The sequence below is a fragment of the Numida meleagris genome, chromosome Z (genome assembly GCF_002078875.1).
Source record: "Numida meleagris isolate 19003 breed g44 Domestic line chromosome Z, NumMel1.0, whole genome shotgun sequence".
Lineage (NCBI taxonomy): Eukaryota > Metazoa > Chordata > Aves > Galliformes > Numididae > Numida > Numida meleagris.
This window is the reverse complement of record NC_034438.1, coordinates 47,254,634-47,274,402: the sequence shown is the minus strand read 5'-3', so window position 1 is coordinate 47,274,402 and position 19,769 is coordinate 47,254,634. Positions and strand designations below refer to the sequence as shown.

General features: G+C 36.5%; 1 protein-coding gene across 6 annotated transcripts in view; it reads left to right on the top strand.

The window, feature by feature from the left end:
* Positions 1-19,769, top strand: part of MAN2A1 (mannosidase alpha class 2A member 1) — a 134,290-nt gene that overhangs the window by 28,834 nt on the left and 85,687 nt on the right. For all 6 annotated transcript variants that reach the window (XR_002433190.1, XM_021379729.1, XM_021379730.1 and 3 more), the window contains exons 4-7: positions 10,129-10,300; positions 11,900-12,027; positions 16,451-16,624; positions 18,711-18,897. Coding sequence is in view for 5 of the 6 variants with exons in the window: in XM_021379729.1 (XP_021235404.1) it covers positions 10,129-10,300; positions 11,900-12,027; positions 16,451-16,624; positions 18,711-18,897 (661 nt within the window). In the remaining variant the exon portion in view is untranslated. The remainder of the gene's footprint in view (positions 1-10,128; positions 10,301-11,899; positions 12,028-16,450; positions 16,625-18,710; positions 18,898-19,769) is intronic.

Below are 19,769 nucleotides of genomic sequence, written 5' to 3'. Positions count from 1 at the left end.
TATCAGAGAGGTTACACTCTGCTTTGCCTTGTTTCATATGGCCAATCTACGTAAAGAATCCTTTCCTGTTTTCACATCCCTTGCCATGTTCAGTTCCATGTGCGCCTTGGCTTTCCTGTTCAGTCTCCCTGTACTTCTAATCCATTCGACATCCTCCCAAGGCACGTAAAGTTTCTTTTAATCTTTTGCATTTTCCTTGTTGCAGGCTCTTGTGACCAAGCTTGAAATAACAGGAGTGAATAGTAGTCCTCTGGCTTTAGTAGACCTGATAGCTTCTTCTTGGCATCCCAAATGTAGTCTCCTAGAAGGTACCAAACCTTTCAAGAGACTGTTCAAGTAGAACTGGGGTTGTCAGTGCCTCTCAGTGAGGAGTTCGCAGTTACTAACACCCTTCGCTGTTTTTTGGTAACAGTGGTTCTGACTTGAGTCCTTGGTTTGACTAACTTGATGTGATTTTCCTTTCCCGGCACTGAACCATTACCTCCTCTCTTTCCTCTTTCATTCCACCAAAGCTTTGTATCTCTTACTTATTAGCGCTTCAGGGGCAAGAGGGAGACTCCAACTTCTGCTCCAAGCAGAGATGAGGGTCCAGTCTTCCTCATCTTATGTGTTCTTTCCATCTGTCTCTTCCAGACTGGAAGCTAGCTTAGCTTCCTCCTCTTGCAGGAATTTAAGATAGGGCTGTTGAATGGCTTGTGTCACTGCATGATACCACACGTCAATTTCTCTCTTTAACTCCTGAATGCTATGCTGCCTGGTGATATCCTGATGCAACCTGTCCACCTGCTCAAAAAGCCCATCAAATTAGGCACACTTTCCCCCATGACATCCCCCTCAGGCCCTTGGAAGACTTACACATTCTGGAGTTCTTTACAACCAGGGTTCTGGGCAATACTGTTGCTCCACAGGAGGTCTGTTTGGGTGCATGTATCCACCCAGTGTTGCAGCCTCTCTGTCTGTCTGTCTGGGTTTCCTCCTCAGCCAGACTGTTGTGGAGGGTGGTCACCATGTTTGCTTCAACAGAATGTTGGACCCTGCTGCTCTCAGAAGAGGGAGAGTAGACTGTCTGGTAGCCTGCCTGGGCAAAGTGCTGAGCAAATGGCTGCTGCACACCCTACTGTTGTGCAGTAGGTGTGGTGCAATGTCATTGTGCTCTTGGTTGCTAGGGCTCCCTTCATATGTGTGAGGTTGTTATGCTGCTGCTTCTGGCCCCACCCACACCTTCTCAGCTGCTCTTTCTTGGGAGGGTTAGGGGCTCCTCACAGCTGTGAGTGGCTTTTTCCTTGCCTTAGGGTCTCCTCAGTTACTCACACTATGATCACTTATTCCCCTGTTCAGTGTGCCTGTGCTGGAGCTGATGGCCTTGGAGAATCTCTGTGTTGCCTCCTCTAATCAGGCAAGCAACTGCAGTAGATTTTCACAGCCAACACCTTTTTGGTCTCTGATGGCCATTAACATTGGGTGCCTGTCTTAGTTTCAGCTGGCATAGAATTGTTTTCTTCAGAGTTGTCTGATAAGCTGCTGTATTTTTGGTTAAAGGAGAAAAAAAATGTTGGTAACACATTGATGTTTGGAGTTTTGTAGTTGCAGCTAAGCAGTGTCGTACAAAGCCAAGGCTATTTACGGCAAAGGGCCCAAGAATCTATGAGGGAACAGCATTAGGACAGCTGGCTTAAATTGGATATTCCATACCATATGACATGAAGCAGCAGGAGTCTTGAGGGCTTTGGGAATGCATCTTGCTCTCTTCCGCTGCTCGGAAGGCTAGCTGGGCATTGTTTGGGGGATGGTGAGCAATTGCTTGTGCATCATTTGTTATATACATTCATATGCATACATAGACATAATTAATATCCTCTTCCTTTTCTCTTAGTAAATAATTTCAACCCATGAGTTTTGTAATTTTCTTTCTCCGATTCAGTCCCCATCGCACTGGGAAGGGAGGGGAGAGTGAGTGAACAACTGTGGTGCTTAGCCACTTGCTGTGTTAAACCACAGCAGTGCTTTAACCATGTTTGGTTCATCCTGTAGAACTAATTATCCTTACCTAAAGTGGTCCAGTAGGTGCTTACATTCCATGGAATTGAGTATTGAAGTTAGTCAGCCACATCAAGATTATTCTAGTAGATATTACCACTTTTCAGTGCACATGACCTTCTCTCTTGCTGAATGCCAACCAAGGCATATGCCACGCATCTTCAGGCTGCTGTTGGCCCAGCTGACTACAGCGAAGCCTACTTTAGTCTTACATCTCAAGAAACAGATTATGAGTGGAGGAAGCTCCTTCAGAGCCTCCAGATACTTAGATAAGTGTCTTTTTGAGCTAACAGATTAAATAACTTTGTATTGCTGTTATGAGGAAGGAGCTTGAAAATAGCAGAAGAGAAGGAGGACGCATTCTTGCCATCCTCCAAATTAGGATGGCTAGTAACTGAGCACGCATTGGGGAATCCCTTGACTATATATTTACCACAACACTTCAGATGTAGTATTATTTTGGAATATCAGAAAATAACAGGGATTTCGTTCAGGTCCAAAGCAACAAATGTTTCCTCTCTGTATGACATTTGTCTCTGTCATGTTTGGGTTGTTTGTTGTCTGTGGAAAAAGAAACCAAACAAGCGAGAAGGAAAAACATATTGAGTTGCCAGTATTATTTAACTTCCAAGACAGGCTTTGCCAGAGTTGGTCCCACCAACCCCTTTTCTTGGTTAACTCTTCCTGGGTTGTCACTTACTGGGAAAGTATAAAAAGTTTTGTATGAATTCCCTACTTACCCATAAAGTATGTTTGCAGTGTGTCTGTCAGTTCTTCAATTTTACATCTGAGTGGTAATGTCTTTTGGTGTGCTTGAAAGCTCAATTTAATGAAGTTTTATCTGATTCTACTCTGCCTTCTCCAGCAGTGCTCTTGGCCCACTTCCAAGGACAGCAGGGGCGTTGGCGATAAGGAATTTTCCTTCTGAGGTGGATTTTTACCAGCAGTCAGTTGTTTATCTTGGAGGGAGTCAGTCATTAAATCTGTAGTAAGGCACTAGTTCTTCCAGCTCTCTGAAATAAATCCTCTGTGTGTTTGCCTCTTATATAATAATGTTTGAGTAATTCTGTGAAGTTATGAGAGCTCTTTTATTCTGTTGTGATTTTTTTTTTCCTGCATAAGTCGTTGCCAAGGACCTGTCCAATATCTTAGCTGACATCAGAGATAACTTTCACCTTTCATTTTACTGTTGTCTTGTGTTGCCTACCACCTTTTTGAATAATATCTAAGTGATACATTCCTTTAATATAAAATCTGTATTTAGGAAACCAAGAAATCTTCATCTCCTTGTGCATACAATCTAAGTGATTTCAATCACATTCAGAATTCTCAACTGATATCAAATAGCATTAGACTGAGACATAGTGCTGGTATGTGTAGTCCCTTCCATCACTACAGGTGTGACTGTGTGACACTGATTATTGTTTGCTTTAGGTAGAGCGTTACCACAGGAAATCTCCAGACTTTTGGAATTGTCTGCGGTATGAAAATGCTTGTTAATAAGCACTTGAGATAGTGAAAATTTATCTACAACATAGATGTAAAATCTCTTGTATAGCTAATGGTTGTGTTATTCATTTCCCACTGAGAATTAAAAGGCACGGTGCAAAGGAAATGCATTCTGGTGAAAAACCTTTAAGGTACAAGGAACCTACATTGTAAAAATATACATGAAAAATATTGTTTACCATTAAATAGAGTTGGATGAAGGATGTAACTATTAGCTCCGGAAGCCAAAAATTCTTATTCTGTATTGTATTTCCATATCTGAGAATGCTTCCACTTTAGCTTTTCACATAACCAGTTATACTTCTGAAATCTGTAGCTGAAAGGCGAAGAAACTACCTTGAAGAAGAATCTGTGAAGAAAGAAAAGCTAGTTTTCAGTTCTGAGCTCTGTTTTAAGGGGTGACACTGGTCTGATGCTCTGCAACACTTGGTATTAATAGATTCTGATAAATCTGGCTTGCCTTCTTCCATGAGAATGCAACCAGGACCTGCAAATTTGGATCTCTGTGGTTCTTCCTTCAATAATAATATATTAATTATTGGGAAAATAGCTATGAGAATGAGTACCTCATGCTTTGGATGAATTGCGGGCATAGTTGTGTTTCAGCTACTGGCAGTTAATGAACATTAGAGCACCTTGCTAACATGAAGTCAAAAGACTTTACAGATAACTGGCTAATCCCTGTTGCATTTATTGCTGTATTGACGATAATGTCTTTTCAGTTGATTATTGTAGAATCGAGACTTGTGAAATTTGTAATGCAGATGTGTACATATGATTTGAGTATTTGTTGCTGGATGTGATTGTTACAGACATAACACAAGCATCTCTTAAGTAGAGTTTGAAGAGATTAAAACATTTCTTTTCCCCAAGACTTCTGCTTAAGTAAAAAATGTATGTGAAAATGTATGTGTATATCAGGCCCAAACGCTGCTTTAAAATACTTCAGTAGTTATCTATATCATCAGTAACTTTATCTTACTAGCACTCACAATATGTCCTTTTTATTATTTAAGATTATCTCAATTTCTCAGTTGGCAATCTCTGTAGCTTTAAGAAATGAATTGAAGCATTAAGATAAAAGAAAATTTAAGCATAAGGTTTTAATACACCATGTAGTTTCGGGTTTGTTTTCTGTTGACCAGATTCGGATATGGGGTTTTCAGATGACTTAGTTCTCTGGACATATTTGGAGATTAATTAAAGCTGTTGTTCTTAGCCATTAAGATCTTAGAACAGGGTGATATATGATGAAGCAGAAATTAAATAATAGCAGTTGAATCAAATCTGAGTTTTTCTTTCAAAGTTTCAGATTGTAGACCATGAAATTAAAAGTTTACTGATTGATATGTTCATGTTGTTTTCAATAGGAAGATAAAAATACAATCATTTCTGTTCATTTAGACCTTAACAGCCAAAATGTTTAGCAGGGAACTGTTCATGAGGAGTATGAAAAGATGATACAGTATAAACTTAATGGTGAAGACTTAATTTTTCTCTGTAGAGGAATATGAGGTCTAGGAATAGAAACAGGGCATCTGCAGAGCTGGGTGTTTATTTGGTTTGTTTTGTGATGTTCTGAACTACAGGAATCTCAGTTTTTATTACTGGCTTATCAATATTTCTGTGGTTGCCTATAAGGTGGTAGGTAACTTTTAGGTAAAGATATTTTTTTTCATTTTTACATCAGGACAGTTCCTTTGAAAAGTGACTGCACTTTTGCAGAGAGCATGCGTCTGATTAATGATCAGTGTAATTTTTCTTCCCATCTTAGGTATGAGGGCAGCAGATTTCTTATGTACAAACCAGAAGTAGGCCTTGCTTTGTGTAAGCCAAACACATTATTATCTCTCTATACTTTTAAGAACCTCATATTTCATGACAGATTTTGCTTTTGGTAATCAAATAAGTTCTTAGTTATGATTATGAAAATGTGTGTAGCAAATATAGAATAATTCTTGGAATTTATTGAGGAAAAATGTTCTACAAGCTGAAGTATGGCACTGGAAAAATAAATACACCATTTAACACCTTTAGTATAAGGATCTCTCTTCCTGAACAGTATTGATAAGAAGAATAACTTAGGGGAAGACAAGGTCATGTTCTACTTGTCTTCCAAATTAGCATGAACACAGATGTTGCAGGTGGCTTTCTGTCATTTTCTGGTTTATACTATGCCAAATAGAAAAAATAAGAAATAATCTTGAGACTGCTTTAACTTTTTCAGTTGGCTTTACCTCAGAGACATTAACTTTCTTTGCCATTCTTGGGCAAAGAGCGATTTGTGTTTTTTGGAAAGGTACTTCTTTTTTGTGAAAGTAGCATTGAGGTCTTATATCAGGAACTTTTTTTTAGGAAAAAAAAAAGTAAAACAATAAACTTGCTTACCTGCTTTAGTTAGTTTTGACATGAATGATGTGAGATTTCTAAGTAGGACAATTGATGCATAGACTTTAAGAGCTTTTGTTTTTAATTGCTGGATCTACAAGATTTTGGATTTTTTTTTGTTTCTAGTATTTGTGTTATTGTGTTACTAAATGTTCCTGTGAATGATTAGTTAAACACATACACTATTTTAAAGTTCTCTGAAGCACTGATCTCATAGCTACATGTCTGCCAGTCTTGTGTTTTGTTCTTATTTTGATGTTTTCCATGTTACCTGAAGCATGGATGTAATGTGAATCAAGATACTCTCCTTCAGCTTTTTGAAATAGCTTTTTGACTTCCAGGAACTGATTAATTGAGTCTTAAGCAGAAGTATACGAATTTAAAAAAAAAAAATAAAAAATTAAAACTAATCTAAGTTTATGTTTTAAAGTTCCAAGATTTGAAGTTTCACTACTTTGTTGTTTTCTGGAAAGCTATACAGTGCTAACTGAAATTCAGTGGTTTTACTTAATTCTGCTGTAAAATTAATAAGTTACTCAAACTTAATTGGTTACAAAAAGTACCGAAATGCGAATTTTAGACTAAGTGATTTGATCTACTATAGAGTAAGTTGGCAGTGCAAACTGCCCCAAAAATTCATTACTCTAGTAACTGGTAGTATTCTAGCCATTCACTAGATATAATGTTGTTTTCAAGGTTGATCTCTGATTCTTATCATGATCGGGTAAAGTGCTTTTACCTAATAAAGCTACTTTTTTTCATTATCCTAGTTTGTCCGTTTCTGTTCTGACTTTTGTTTTGAAATTTACATATATCTCTACTTGTATGTCCTAAAGTTTCAGGGAGGAAGTGAGATGGAAATTATAGAGAAATGCTCTGGGATTTTTTTGTACATCAGTTGTGTTGACTTAAGGACATGACTCTTGGATTCTGTCAACCGGGAAAAAAAAATGTTAACATTAGGAAAGTGGAGATAGAGGAAGTAACAGCCCCAAAACTAGATTAATGATGACAAATGTGTGTGGGGAAAAAATGTTGGCTTTCCACACTTAAGGGAACAAATACGAATGAGGCAATCCAGGGCTTAGCAGTACAACCTCCACTGCTATGTCGTACACTTGCAGAAAAGGAAAGTAACTGGCAAAGTCCTAAATGCACATTAAGTCAAAACTAGCATAAGAACATTAAATTTTTTTTCTTATTTATAATTTTATTTTGACAAAGATCACACCGTAAATTTAAATCAATAATTGTGACTTTGCTGATGTAACTATGTTTAGTTTCGGTAATTGTAGCTTTAAGTTGATGCACTCTTCCCACAGTATTTGAATTAGTTTTTTTGTGATCCAAATACACTGGTAAACCTTTTCTTTCAAATTAGGAGTAAATGCTTAGTTTATGTGTAAGCAGAAGAATGAATTGGAGTTGTACTAAAGTCTTAATTGACGTTAGGTACTAAGATGTGAAATAATATTTAAGGTGATAGTAGTTTTTGGCATTCAGCATATAGGTAGCAATTGCGAGTGAGTTTATTCATTATTCTCTTCAGCTTCTGATACTTCGGTTTGAATGTTTATGGTTCCATGCAAAGTTGGACAGTCTCCACAAGTAATGGGTTTAAGAGCTATCAGTTTAGAACTGAATATATTAAGTGTAGGGTGCCAGATGTACAGTAATGACATGTTGGATGACTTTCTGATGGCTTGCAACTAATTCTGTGAGTACTTAAATTTTTCCAAAGATTACCTCATGTTTCAGGATGCTAATTATACTCCGCCTCTATAGTTTAACGGAATATATATTAAAAACAAGTCTCTAACAATAATGTTTTTTTTCCTACATTGATGGTTTCTTTATGTCATTTGCTTTGTCATTTATCCCTGTAGCTCTTTATGCTGGTTTATTATTGAGATTTCCTATGCTTAAGTCAAGTAATTCAGTGTATGCTTGCTTTTATTTCTGCAATGTAGTCGAGTAATAAAAGCATGCTAAAATAGTTTATGATGATGATGTATTTCTGCATATGAAGAACATAAAATGGTTTCAGTGGTTTCACCTCACTCTGCATGAGATTTGTGCTAGTATGAGTATGTTATCCCTTGCAGAAGAAATCCCAAGTTAAAAGTTATGAATTTGTGGTCTGCCACATGTAAATCTTTTGATGTAAGTATCAGTAAAGTATTTATTTGGTTTGTTAAAAGGTAAATTGGAAAAGATTATTTATCATGTAAACTCAATTATTTGAGTGAAAGCTTCTATAACAAAATACGTAATAAATTGTATCAAATTTTGATTAAAATCAGCATAAAATTAAAATAAGTTCAGCCTGTTACCTGCTTTTCTTTTCAGCTGTCATGAAATTGTAATTTACTATCAACTTTTTGTATTAAGTTTTCAATGCCTTTCAGGAAAAGTATATTTCATATATAGACTAAAAGCTCTCAAATTAACTTTCTTATCACAATGTACTTTTCTCCTTTAAGTTTTATATACGCAGAAACTTAGGTGCGGGGGTTTCTCTAGATACAGAACATCTTTGTTTTGTTTTGTTGGTGTTTTGTTTTTAAGACATTGAACTAGCACTTTTCCTCAGATGTGTTAGATTTTTATTTCCTTTTCAAGGTAGAATAGGGAAGTTTTTGGAAACTTGTGGCATTTTTGTTGGTTCCAGAATACTTTTGTTTGAATTTGACCTTTCCAAACTTGAGTGCAACCTGAAAATCAGACTTCACCACAAAATCTGATGGTTATTTCTACTTTCTGTACTTGAAATATGATTAATAATTTGATGTAAGCACAAAAATAATGTTATGTAAGGCAAACTATATTAGCTCTACAATTCTGCCTAAGATTAGTACTTTCTATTTATTAGATAATATATAATTTATTAGAATAATATCTATTTATTAAGAACTTTCTATTTATTATCATAAGAATAAAGCAGAATAGTCTGAATATTGGTTTAGAAAGGTTATAAGAATAAATTTAGAGCTTAGATAATTATTTATACTGAAATCTTTTGTAATGCTCATTATTGGCATTGTTTTATAATAGTAGTGCCTTCACAGAACAAAAATTGGGGGAAAGCTGGTAATCAGAGTGAAATCACTAGAATCAGATTCATCTGGTTAAAGTCCTCACGTCTCATGGAAACTTTCACAAAATCTTAAAATGTAGATGCTGTAGGGATGGTTTGTAATATCACTTGTGTTCTTCTGTAGTTGCTGTATGTTACTGAAACTCAGCTGCGAAGTTCCCCTTTTGGCAGTACACATTCATGACAAGAGCTGGTATGAATAGTAGGAATATGCTGCTTGTGTGTTAATCCAGGAGGTTTAATTGCTTCCTTTTCCCAATTGCAATTATGGAAAGAATTATTGAAAGAAGACAAATCTTCAAATTTCTGTAATGGCATATGAATGTACCTCCTCATATAAGGTTTTAGGGAAGATGGTAAGGAATTTCATGGAAGCCTATGCCTTGTGAGCCCTGAATGCATGGTTAGTTAGATATACATCACTGAGTTGATACCTTTTAAGTCGTTGCTAACGAACATCTCATAAATGGTGCTGGAGGTGTGCAGCAGGGCTTAATGCTGTTCAGTTCACCCTCATTGCATTTCTTTACACTTGAGGTTTGTGTAATATCGTTAATGTCTTATCTTTTTCTCTTTGTGTATAATGTGTTGCTAGTAATTTTGCTATCTGAGATTTTTAGAAAAAAGAAGGAATTCAAGGAGGATAATGGGGATGTGTATGATGGAATTGGTCATAGGCTTGGAAGATACCCAGTTAACAGATAGTCTCCTTCTGTTGAGAGAGATGAGGAGACCTCATGGAAATTATCAAGGAAAATGAATTTGCAGATATTTACATCTTTCCTTTGATTTCTTCATTTCTGCTTAAATTATTTTTTAAAATATCTAAAAGTTAAAAATCTGCATATTCTCAGTTGATCAAAGTAGAATGCCTAATATTCTGCATATGTATAATACAAGGAAATAAAACATCTGAACTTTGTTTAAAAAACAAACACCAAAAGAAAAAAAAAACATAAACCAAAAAACCTCAGAATTTAGCACTACAACCTAACTATAGCATGTAAAATTCAACTTGATTTTTTTGCAGGGAGTGGGAAGAAGGTAGGTCATTCAGACTTTTGAAAGCAACTTAAATTTCACTTTTTTAAACTCAGGTTGGCTGAAGACTTTTGATGATTACTTCAGAGATCAGACACAGCATATCTTAAATAACATGGTTATAAAACTGCAAGAAGACAACCGAAGGAAATTTATTTGGTCTGAGATTTCTTACTTCTCAAAATGGTGGGATGGAATAGATAGCCAGAGAAGGGATGCTGTTAAAAGGTTTGAACACTTTTGCTACTTCTTACATTCTGTATTGCATGTTTTGATACTTCATGTGTAATTGACTACATTGTAAACTTGATATTTCACTTGTGATGCAGAATTACTAGAGTAAGCATGCTACTCAAGTACTGATTTTTTTTGGTTTTGTTTACTGTTTTTCAATTAAAAACTAAAACTCTTGTGTCAAATAGAGCCTCATTACTGACTTGCTGAAAAAACTGACTGAAAGTTTTTATGTCCAACCTTTATGATGTCATTAAAATTGTAATAGAATAGTGACTGTAAACCTAACTCCTTTATTTGAAGTCATGTTGAAGTACTGGGAATTGAATAAAAATAATCTTTCATGGTAGCAATTTATATATTTTTTCCATCAGTTTCAACACTATTCTGAAATTAGGTTGTTCCTTGTTAAATTTATTTTTAAAAAACGTGGCAATTTCAATTGTACACCCTTACTCCTCTCATTTATTTTTAAAATACCAAGTCAAAATGTAACACTAAAGTAAATGATTTGCCTAGACATTGAAGTGAGAAAGTGTGCACCTTGATAAATTTAAGTAAGGATCTAGTTAAGTTATGAAAAACAGATGTTTAATTTTTAATATGCTTTGCTTCAAGACTGGATCTAACTGTCCATAGCTCATCTCTGTGTTGCTCTTCTGCTCATACTCCCCCTAATCCCCCTTCAAGATGCATGGGGTGCAGTATACATTAGGGTTATGAAAGCCTGACAACTGCAAAGTTTAGGTAACCCTGGAAATCTTGAAAATGACATGTAAATAATTAAAAAAAATTTTTCTAATACATGAGTATATACATGAGTTCTTTTTTGAGATTAAAGAAATACTTTGGAACACAGTAACAGGCAAACAATATTAAGGAACTACATGCTCTCTTCAAGGAAATTAGATATTAGTTTAAATTGCTGCAACTGTTATGGAAACTGCACTGTTGCCTGTTTTTGCTGTATGAATTGCGGTACTTTTATTGGTATTATCTATATTAGATTCTTTTAACAGTTACATGGTAACATACAATAATAAGACTAAATTATTTAATTATAGGGACAGTCTGATGCAGGAAGCATGATCATTATGTTCATTGATGTCTTAATAGGGAAACTGGATCATCTTGTGTTGTGTTTCAAGACAGCATTTTAATAAGTGAGATTCTGGAGCCATTATATATAATAAACTTTGAAGCTTTATTAAGCTTTCTAAAATAATAAAAAGAACAGTAGATCAAGGATGGAAGACAGTGCTTTAAATGTGCTGTCTTTCTCAGTTGACCTCTAGCACCATGACATGTATGTGTTTTAGTTTTATAATTATGCATGAAATAGCTTATTTCCTGACTTGAAAAAAAAATTGCAGTAGAGCTGTAATTATTATTGTACAGAGGCATTAAGAAATTCACAGTTCATGTGTTCATTCTTTCTCTGTTTAATTAAAAAACTATAGTCTGGTAATGGAAGTGGCATAATTCAGATTTTGTCATTGTGTCCCTTATAAATACCTCTTGGATATTCAGAAATTGATTTTAAAAGTGTATTTTCAGATGCAAGGTTTTGATCACAATTTACATAATTTTCAGGTTAATAAAAGATGGGCAATTTGAAATAGTAACCGGAGGATGGGTCATGCCTGATGAAGCCTCTGCTCATTACTTTGCTTTAATTGACCAACTGATAGAAGGACATCAATGGTTAGAAAGGAACTTGGGTATGTACATTGAATTAAAACTTAACTGTGTTAATACAGCTTTTTAAAAAATATATCGTGCTTAGGAGGCTTTGCTTCCTCCGTTTTCCCAAAATATTAAATCAGACCTTAGTAGTGAAAACCATGAGACTGACTCTAGTATTTGTAACTGCAGTGTGCAGATAAAAACAAACAAAAAAACTTCCTAGATGAAGTGTATTTAAATAATGTTTTATCCTAATGTGTTTTAGTGGTCATTGTAAGTTGTGCTTTTGAAAGTGATGACAAAGGACTTCACGTTCTTTGAAAATTATTTGTTCTGTGTGTCTGGATCTACTCTGCAGACAGTATACTAATTAGACTTTTACATTAGATTGTTAAAAATAATCTTACTAGTAATTGTAAAACCTAAATTTACTGTAATATTAAAATTGCTTGCATTAAAAAAGTAAATAAAATACAGTGCATTCATTTTCAGAACTTTGAGGAATTATTACAGTAAGGTATTTTTGGCTTCTGTAAGAAGAGATAACACCTTCTACATGGAAACTTTATTTAGTGATTTTAAAGATAGTTTAACACTATTTAATTAAATTATTTTGAAAAGCTATTTTACTGTCATAGGATCGTAGAATGGCTTGTGTTGGAAGGGACCTTAAAGGTCATCTAGTTCCAACCCCCTTGCTGCAGGCAGAGTGGCCAACCACTGCATCAGAATGCCCAGGTGTGCATCAAGCCTGGCCTTGAACACCTCAAGGGCTGGGGCATCCATAACTTTTCTGGGCAGCCTGTTCCAGTGCCTTCCAATACTCTAAGTAAAGAATTTCTTCCTAACATCTAACCTAAAACTCCCCTTTTTCAGTTTAAATCTGTTCTCCCGTGTCCTGTCAGTATCTTCTTGTGTAAAAATTTGGTCCCCCTCCTGCCTGTAAGCTTTTCAAATATTCAAGTATTGGAAGATCTTGAGGTCTCCATGGAGCCTTCTCATCTCCATATGAAACAATCCTAACTCCCTCAACCTTTCATCGTAGAAGTGCTCCTGCCTTCTGATCATCTTTGTGGCTCCCCTCTGGACTTGCTGCAGGAGGTCTGCATCCTTCTTGTATGGGGGCTCCAGGTGTGGACACCATACTCCGGGTGGGGTACAAGGGCAGAGTAGAGGGGGCCAATCACCTTCCTCTGCCTGCTAGCTGCCCCTCTTTTGATGCAGCCAAGGATACCATGGGCCTTTTGGACTGCAAACACACACTGGTTCATGTCCAGCTATTCATCCATCAGGACCCTTAAGTTCTTCTCTACAGGGTTGCTCTCAAGGAATTCATCTTCCAGTCTATACTTGTATCTGTGGTGTCCATGACCCAAATGCAGTAACTTGCACTTGGCCTTATTGAACCTCATTAGATTCTCATGGGCCCGCTTTTCAAGTCTGTCCAGATCCCTGGATGGTATCCCTTCTTTCTGTTGTATTGACTGCACCATTCAGCTTAGTGTCATCAGCAAAGGTGCTGAGGGTTCACTCAATCCCATGATTTAAGTTGTTGATAAAGATGTTGAAGTGCACTGATCTCAGGATAGACTGCTGGGGGACACCACTTGTGATTGGCCTCCCCCTGGATGTAGAGCCATTGACAACAACCATCTGGCTACAAGCATCCAGCCAATTATTTATCCTCTGAATAGTCCACCCTTCTAATCCATCTCTCTCCAATTTAGAGATATGGAGTTGGTGTGGGACCATGTCAAAGGCCTTGTGCAAATCCAAGTAGATGATACCAGTTGCCCTTGCTTTGTCCACTGATGCTGTCACTCCATCATAGAAGGCCAACTGATTGGTATGACCTACCCTTGCTGAAGCCATACTGGCTGTTTTGGATCTCCTGATCATCCCTCATGTGCCTTAACATCTCTTCCAGGAGGATCTGCTCCATGATCTTCCCAGGCACAGATGTGAGGCTACCTGGCCTGTAGTTCCTCAGTTGTCTTTTCTCCTTTTCTTAGAAATGGGAGCAATGTTTCCCTTTTTCCAGTCCTTGGGGACTTCATCTGACAGCCACAACTTTTGAAATATGATGAAGAGTGGCTTGGCAACCGCATCAGCCAGCTCCTTCAGGACCCTAGGATGCAGACCATCCAGCCCCATAGACTTGTACACATTCAGCTTCATGAATTGGTCTTGGACTTGCTCCACTCGTACACTGGGAGGGATTTTGCTTCACTGAACTCCACTTAAAAGTTCAGGGACATGAGAGACTTGGGAAGCCTGGTTGGCAGTGAAGACCGAGGCAAAGAACTCATTAAGTACCTAACCCTGAGAAATTATTCTTAAAGTGCTGCCAGCTCTGTTCTGTTCTTTTGTCCCTAAGGACAGTTTCCTAGGAGATCTCTTCCAGCAATTAAACAGCCTGAGGATTGTTCTCCTGGGGTTCAGTGTCCTGACTCTCCTCATTGCAAGGCCCACACTCCTTGAGGTCACGAACTCAACTGGGGCACGGTCACCCAGGCTGCCTCCTATCTTAACCTCTTTAACCACTTCCTCCACATTGATGAGCACCAAGTCTAGCAACGCTTCCCCTCTTGTTGGTCTGTCCAATACCTGAACGAGAAAGTTATTGTTGATGGACTCCAGGAGTCTTCTGGATCGCTTGCAACTCCCCATCTTGTCTTGCCAGCACATATCTAAGTGGTTGAAATTCCCCCATTAGAATGAGAGCTTGCCAGTGCAACACCTCTTTCAGCTGGAGCAAGAAGGCCTCATCAACAGTCTCCCTCTCATCAGGTGGCCTGTATTAGACCCTGACCACCAGCTGTCTTTTGTTAGTATTGTCCCTAATTTTAACCCACAGATTGTCAGCCTGTTCTTGACTGTTTCTCAAAGGCATCTCCTTGCACTCTTCCCACTCTTTAACATATCAGGCAACACCCCCGCCCCTCCTACCTTGCCTGTCCCTTCTAAAAAGCTTATAGCACCTAATGGTGGTATTCCAGTTAGGCAAATCATACCACCATGCTATGATGATAGCAACAAGATAATGGTTTTCTAAGTATACTGTGGTTTCCAACTCTTCATGCTTATTTCCCATGCTGTGTGCATTCATATGGGGACACTTCAGTTGGGCTTTAGGACGCATTACCTTCCTAGGTCTCACAAACGTCTGGGACAAATCTGAGCTTTCCCCTACTACTGCCCGAAGTGAGTATTCCCTGGCTCTCTGTCACTCAACAGTACACCCCCTTCCCCCAGCAGCTCTAGTTTAAAGCCCTGGTGATAAGCCCAGCCAGCTTGCTGCCTGGTATATTCTTGTCCCCTCCTGGTCATTTGCGTCCTGTCCCACGTCAACATTCCCAGTTAATCAAAGGTACATCATAGATCATGGAACCTTCAGTGTGACACCACCTAGGCAGCCAGTCATTCAATTGGTCCATTCTCCTTTTGTGAGGATCCCGGTCTCCAACTAGGATGACTGAGGAGAACGGTACCCGTGCTCATGATCTCTTCAGCATCTTCCTAGGGAATGTGAAGTCGTCTTTGATGTTTTTCAGTTACCTGTGTGATCCAGCTTGAAAGACCAGGAGGGGATACTAGTTTCCTTGCTTTATCATACCTGGTATCCTCTTCTTGATATCCCAAATACGGGCCCCTCACAGGTAGCAAACCTCTCTAGAGAGGTCTTCCTTAAACTGCAGTTTCCATAATTATGTCTCACAATTTGGAGACTGGGAGATGAAGGTGTACTATAGTAAAAAGATGATATACTCCCTACTGCTTGCTTGTTTGTTTTTTTTTGGTCTTTTTTTTTTTTTATGAGAAGGTAAAAACATATTCAGAGGAGCCATAGTGAAGAATTAGTTAAACAAGAGTTAGATACAATTTCTTTATTTGCTAGTATGAAATCAAATGAAAAGGTAATAGTAACCAGTATGATTCTAATGTTTGCCAGCCAAGTAAATTCTTTCATTTTGAAAGAAAAAATAGTCCCAAAGCAAATGTAGATTAAAATTATTTAAATTACACTGACTGGAAATTAAACAAGTCACATCATGTTTTCATCTGTTTTCATCTGTTCATTTTATTCCAGCATTCCTTTTCAGTTGTAACATCTGGAAATGACTTAAATGAGAAAGAAGTTTAATTATGGTTCCATGTAAAGATGTTTGAGACAAAATGAAAATAGTATAACAATATAGGGTACTAATCTGTTTTTTTAATGTAATTAGACAGACTGCCTTGCCTCTAGGATATTTGATTTTTTTCATAAGTAATTATGTTTAATTCTAGATAGTTAACTTCGAGGTGTGTTCTGCAGGAGACTTAGTACTCAGCTGTGTATTTTCTTTTATCTTCTTTGAGATTCTATATTAAATGGTCTGATTTGAACTATATTGGTACATGTTTCTTTGAGTGAACAGTAAGAATTTTTTCATCCTCTTTATACTTTGTCAACAGGAGTAAAACCAAAGTCTGGTTGGGCAGTTGATCCCTTTGGGCATTCACCAACAATGGCCTATCTTCTGAAACGTGCAGGATTTTCAAAAATGCTTATACAAAGAGTTCATTACTCAATTAAAAAGTATTTTGCAACTCAGAAGACACTAGAATTCTTTTGGAGACAGAACTGGGGTATGTGTTTTTCCTTTCTGTTGATATTTTTTTTGTTAATATATGGAAAATATAGGGGTAACTTGAATAAATACTCTGAAAATCTTTGCAGAACACATTTTTTAGAATAGCCTAGGTTTAAAAAAAACAATACAATTGAAGTTCCATTAAAAAAAAATAGGCTGTTCATTTTATTTGAGGATAGTTTTTGTAACAAAAAGGAAAAGTGAGTACCTAAACATTAGGGAAGGGATTAAAATATGAAAGCTGTAGTTTTTCTGCTGTAATCTTGTCTTAACTGTTTCTTCACTTTTGAATGTGTTTTTAATTTTGTTTTCCTGCTCCTATCTCTTTTACACAATATGTGGGAAGGGGAAAAGTTTTTTGCACATTTTAGTTTTTTCTGTTTCCCAGTTAAAAACTTTGAATAAAAATTCACCTTCCTTTCAAGTATATAAAAAAGTACACTTTACTTTTAGAAGTGTAATGCTGTCTTATAAATTTCATGTTACACAGTTTGAAAAGTTTCATAATTAACGTTGTCATTATTATCTTAGGAAACTGTTATGTGTTTAAATGAACATACTTTTCCGTATGAATCTTTTGTTTTGCTTAATATACTGTTCCAAGTTCTTATAAGCTATATGGTGAAGGTATGCGCTGAAATTTTTTTTTTGCTTTTTTAAAATAAACTGATATGTCACTATTTTATCAGTACAGAGTGCAACGAGTTTATTCTTGCTACTGAAAGGTAGTGATGATTTTGAAGTTTTATGGTATCTGCATGTTGTTAATCAGAAACTGAAGTGAGAAAGGTACTCAGAGAAAGCAGTCTGCTGTGCAAGCAAACTTTTCCTGGGAAAAAAAAGACATGAAACTGTGAAATAAATAGTCTTTTACAAACACTTTTATTTTAATGTTGGTATATGCCATTCATTTTATAGAATGCTTAACTGACCTGCCCATTTAAAATGATTGCATGCATAAATCATGTGTATGATATGGTGTAGTTTTTGGGTTTCAGAAGGCTTTTCAGAAGAGATCACAGATAGAAGTACATAGCATGCTCATCTGGCATAATATGTAGATGTAGTACCTGAGATGAAGATGACTGCTATAGTTGAAAAGTAAATACATGTATTAGTGGATAATTGCCATTTAAGTCATGACAAGGTAATAGTAAAATAAGAGTATTTTAATAAAAGGTCTGAAGTGGAATGACAAAGATGTAACTCTTTGAAGAGTATTTAGTTACGTATTAGTGACATATTTTTCTTAGGAGTCAGGTTGTTTGGCACATAGGCAGCATTCATCCCCCTTTTTAACCATAAAACTACTTAGTGCATAGTGAAGTAAACAGTGTTTAGAGGTTTTACCACGTGAGTAAATTTAGGACTCATTTAAAATCCGAAAGAACTTAAGGTTCTCTTTGAAGTTAAATTTTGAAAGACCTTCTTTTGAGAAGGACAGAGTTAGTATACAGCTCTAATCCTAGTGGGATAAACTTTAGAGAATGGACTGACTAATCAAATTCAAAAGTTATCTCAAGATTACATAGAAGTATATGCAGTTCATATATAAGTACCCAGAATCTATTTTACAAGTATGTGGAATCATACAGGTAGTGTAATGAAGCCACATGTTCCAGAAATCCAGATACTACTAAAGCTTATCAATTCAGATGTGCTCGAGAGAATAACATATTTAATTATTTATTTTGAAGGAGGCTGCTGCATCATTTTTTTCATTTTTGTGTAGGTTTTTTTTTACTCCCTAAGTATAAAAGTATTTTTATTCACTTCTGTAATTTTGGAAATAGCTTTATATGAGTGGAAAATTCCCTAACATTTTCTTCGTATATTTCCAAAGCAGTTTATGCTTTTTTGGGATTCCAGTTGTGTTGTATCAGTTTTTAGCCTCATTATTATGTAAAGCATACACAGAAAAGTTTCTGCTCGACAAAGAGTCCAGAAATGGATATTGAAAGCAAGAAATTTTCTTGGTCTAATGTTTTTAATACAGTTCATGGATTGAGATTGTGGAACTGATTTTGTTCTGGCAAATTAAGAGTTTATAGTAAAGGTATGCTATATTTATTTAATTCCAGATTTGGGATCCAGTACGGATATCCTTTGTCATATGATGCCTTTCTATAGCTATGATGTTCCTCATACTTGTGGTCCAGATCCAAAAATCTGCTGCCAGTTCGATTTCAAACGTCTTCCTGGAGGAAGAGTAAGCTGTCCATGGAGAGTTCCACCTGAAGCCATTCACTCTGGAAACATTAAACACAGGTACAATTTTTTCATATTCTGGAAGAAAATAACTTCAAAACCAGACAAAAAATTGTTCTGGTCTAAGATGACAACTATGATTAGCTTGATGAGTTTAAGTAAAAAATAATACCTAGTATTTGCTCTTAAGTTCAATGTACAGTAGGCAGTGAAGTTTTAAAATAGATGATAATTAAGGAAGATGCATTTCCTTTTTTTTTCCATTTCTTGTCATGTGAGTTTGCAAGTTTTATAGGCTCTGGTAAATCCTCGTTGTAGGAATGCCAATTTTTTTCTGTTTTCCTGTTCAGTTGGGCCTTGCTAACAGGGTACGGCAGAACATCCAGTTAGACTTGTACCTATTTGGTAATGAAACAGGAAGAGAAAAAAAAAACTTCAAATGTGTCTCTTACAGGATGTCACTTGAATTTATCTCACTCTTTCAAATACTTGCTCCATTCTCTGCCCACACCCCACCCCATTCACTCTGGTTCTGAGCACCTCAGGGATCCAAACAGTTAAGTTGGTGTGGTTTATTGTTTTGCTTTCTGAGACTTTTTTTTTTTTTTACCATGATTCTTTTTTGTATTTAATCATTTTGAAGAAGCTTTATGTTGATAGCACAAACCATAAAAAGAATCTTGAATTGCATCAACTTTTCTGGTAGTTGTTTTGTTTCATTTTTGAATGGAAGTTCTTTCCCTACCACTGTTTACCTTTTTTTACTTCATTTTCTTAAATACAGGTCAGAATTCTTGACTAACTTGATGCATCTAAGGATTTGTATTTGGTCAGGACTGTATTGTCAATATCACTGGGCATTCACTGGTACAGCTCTGAAGTACCAGTATTATGCAAGTTGAAGTATATAAGTGGCTTTTGGGTGCAGGTGG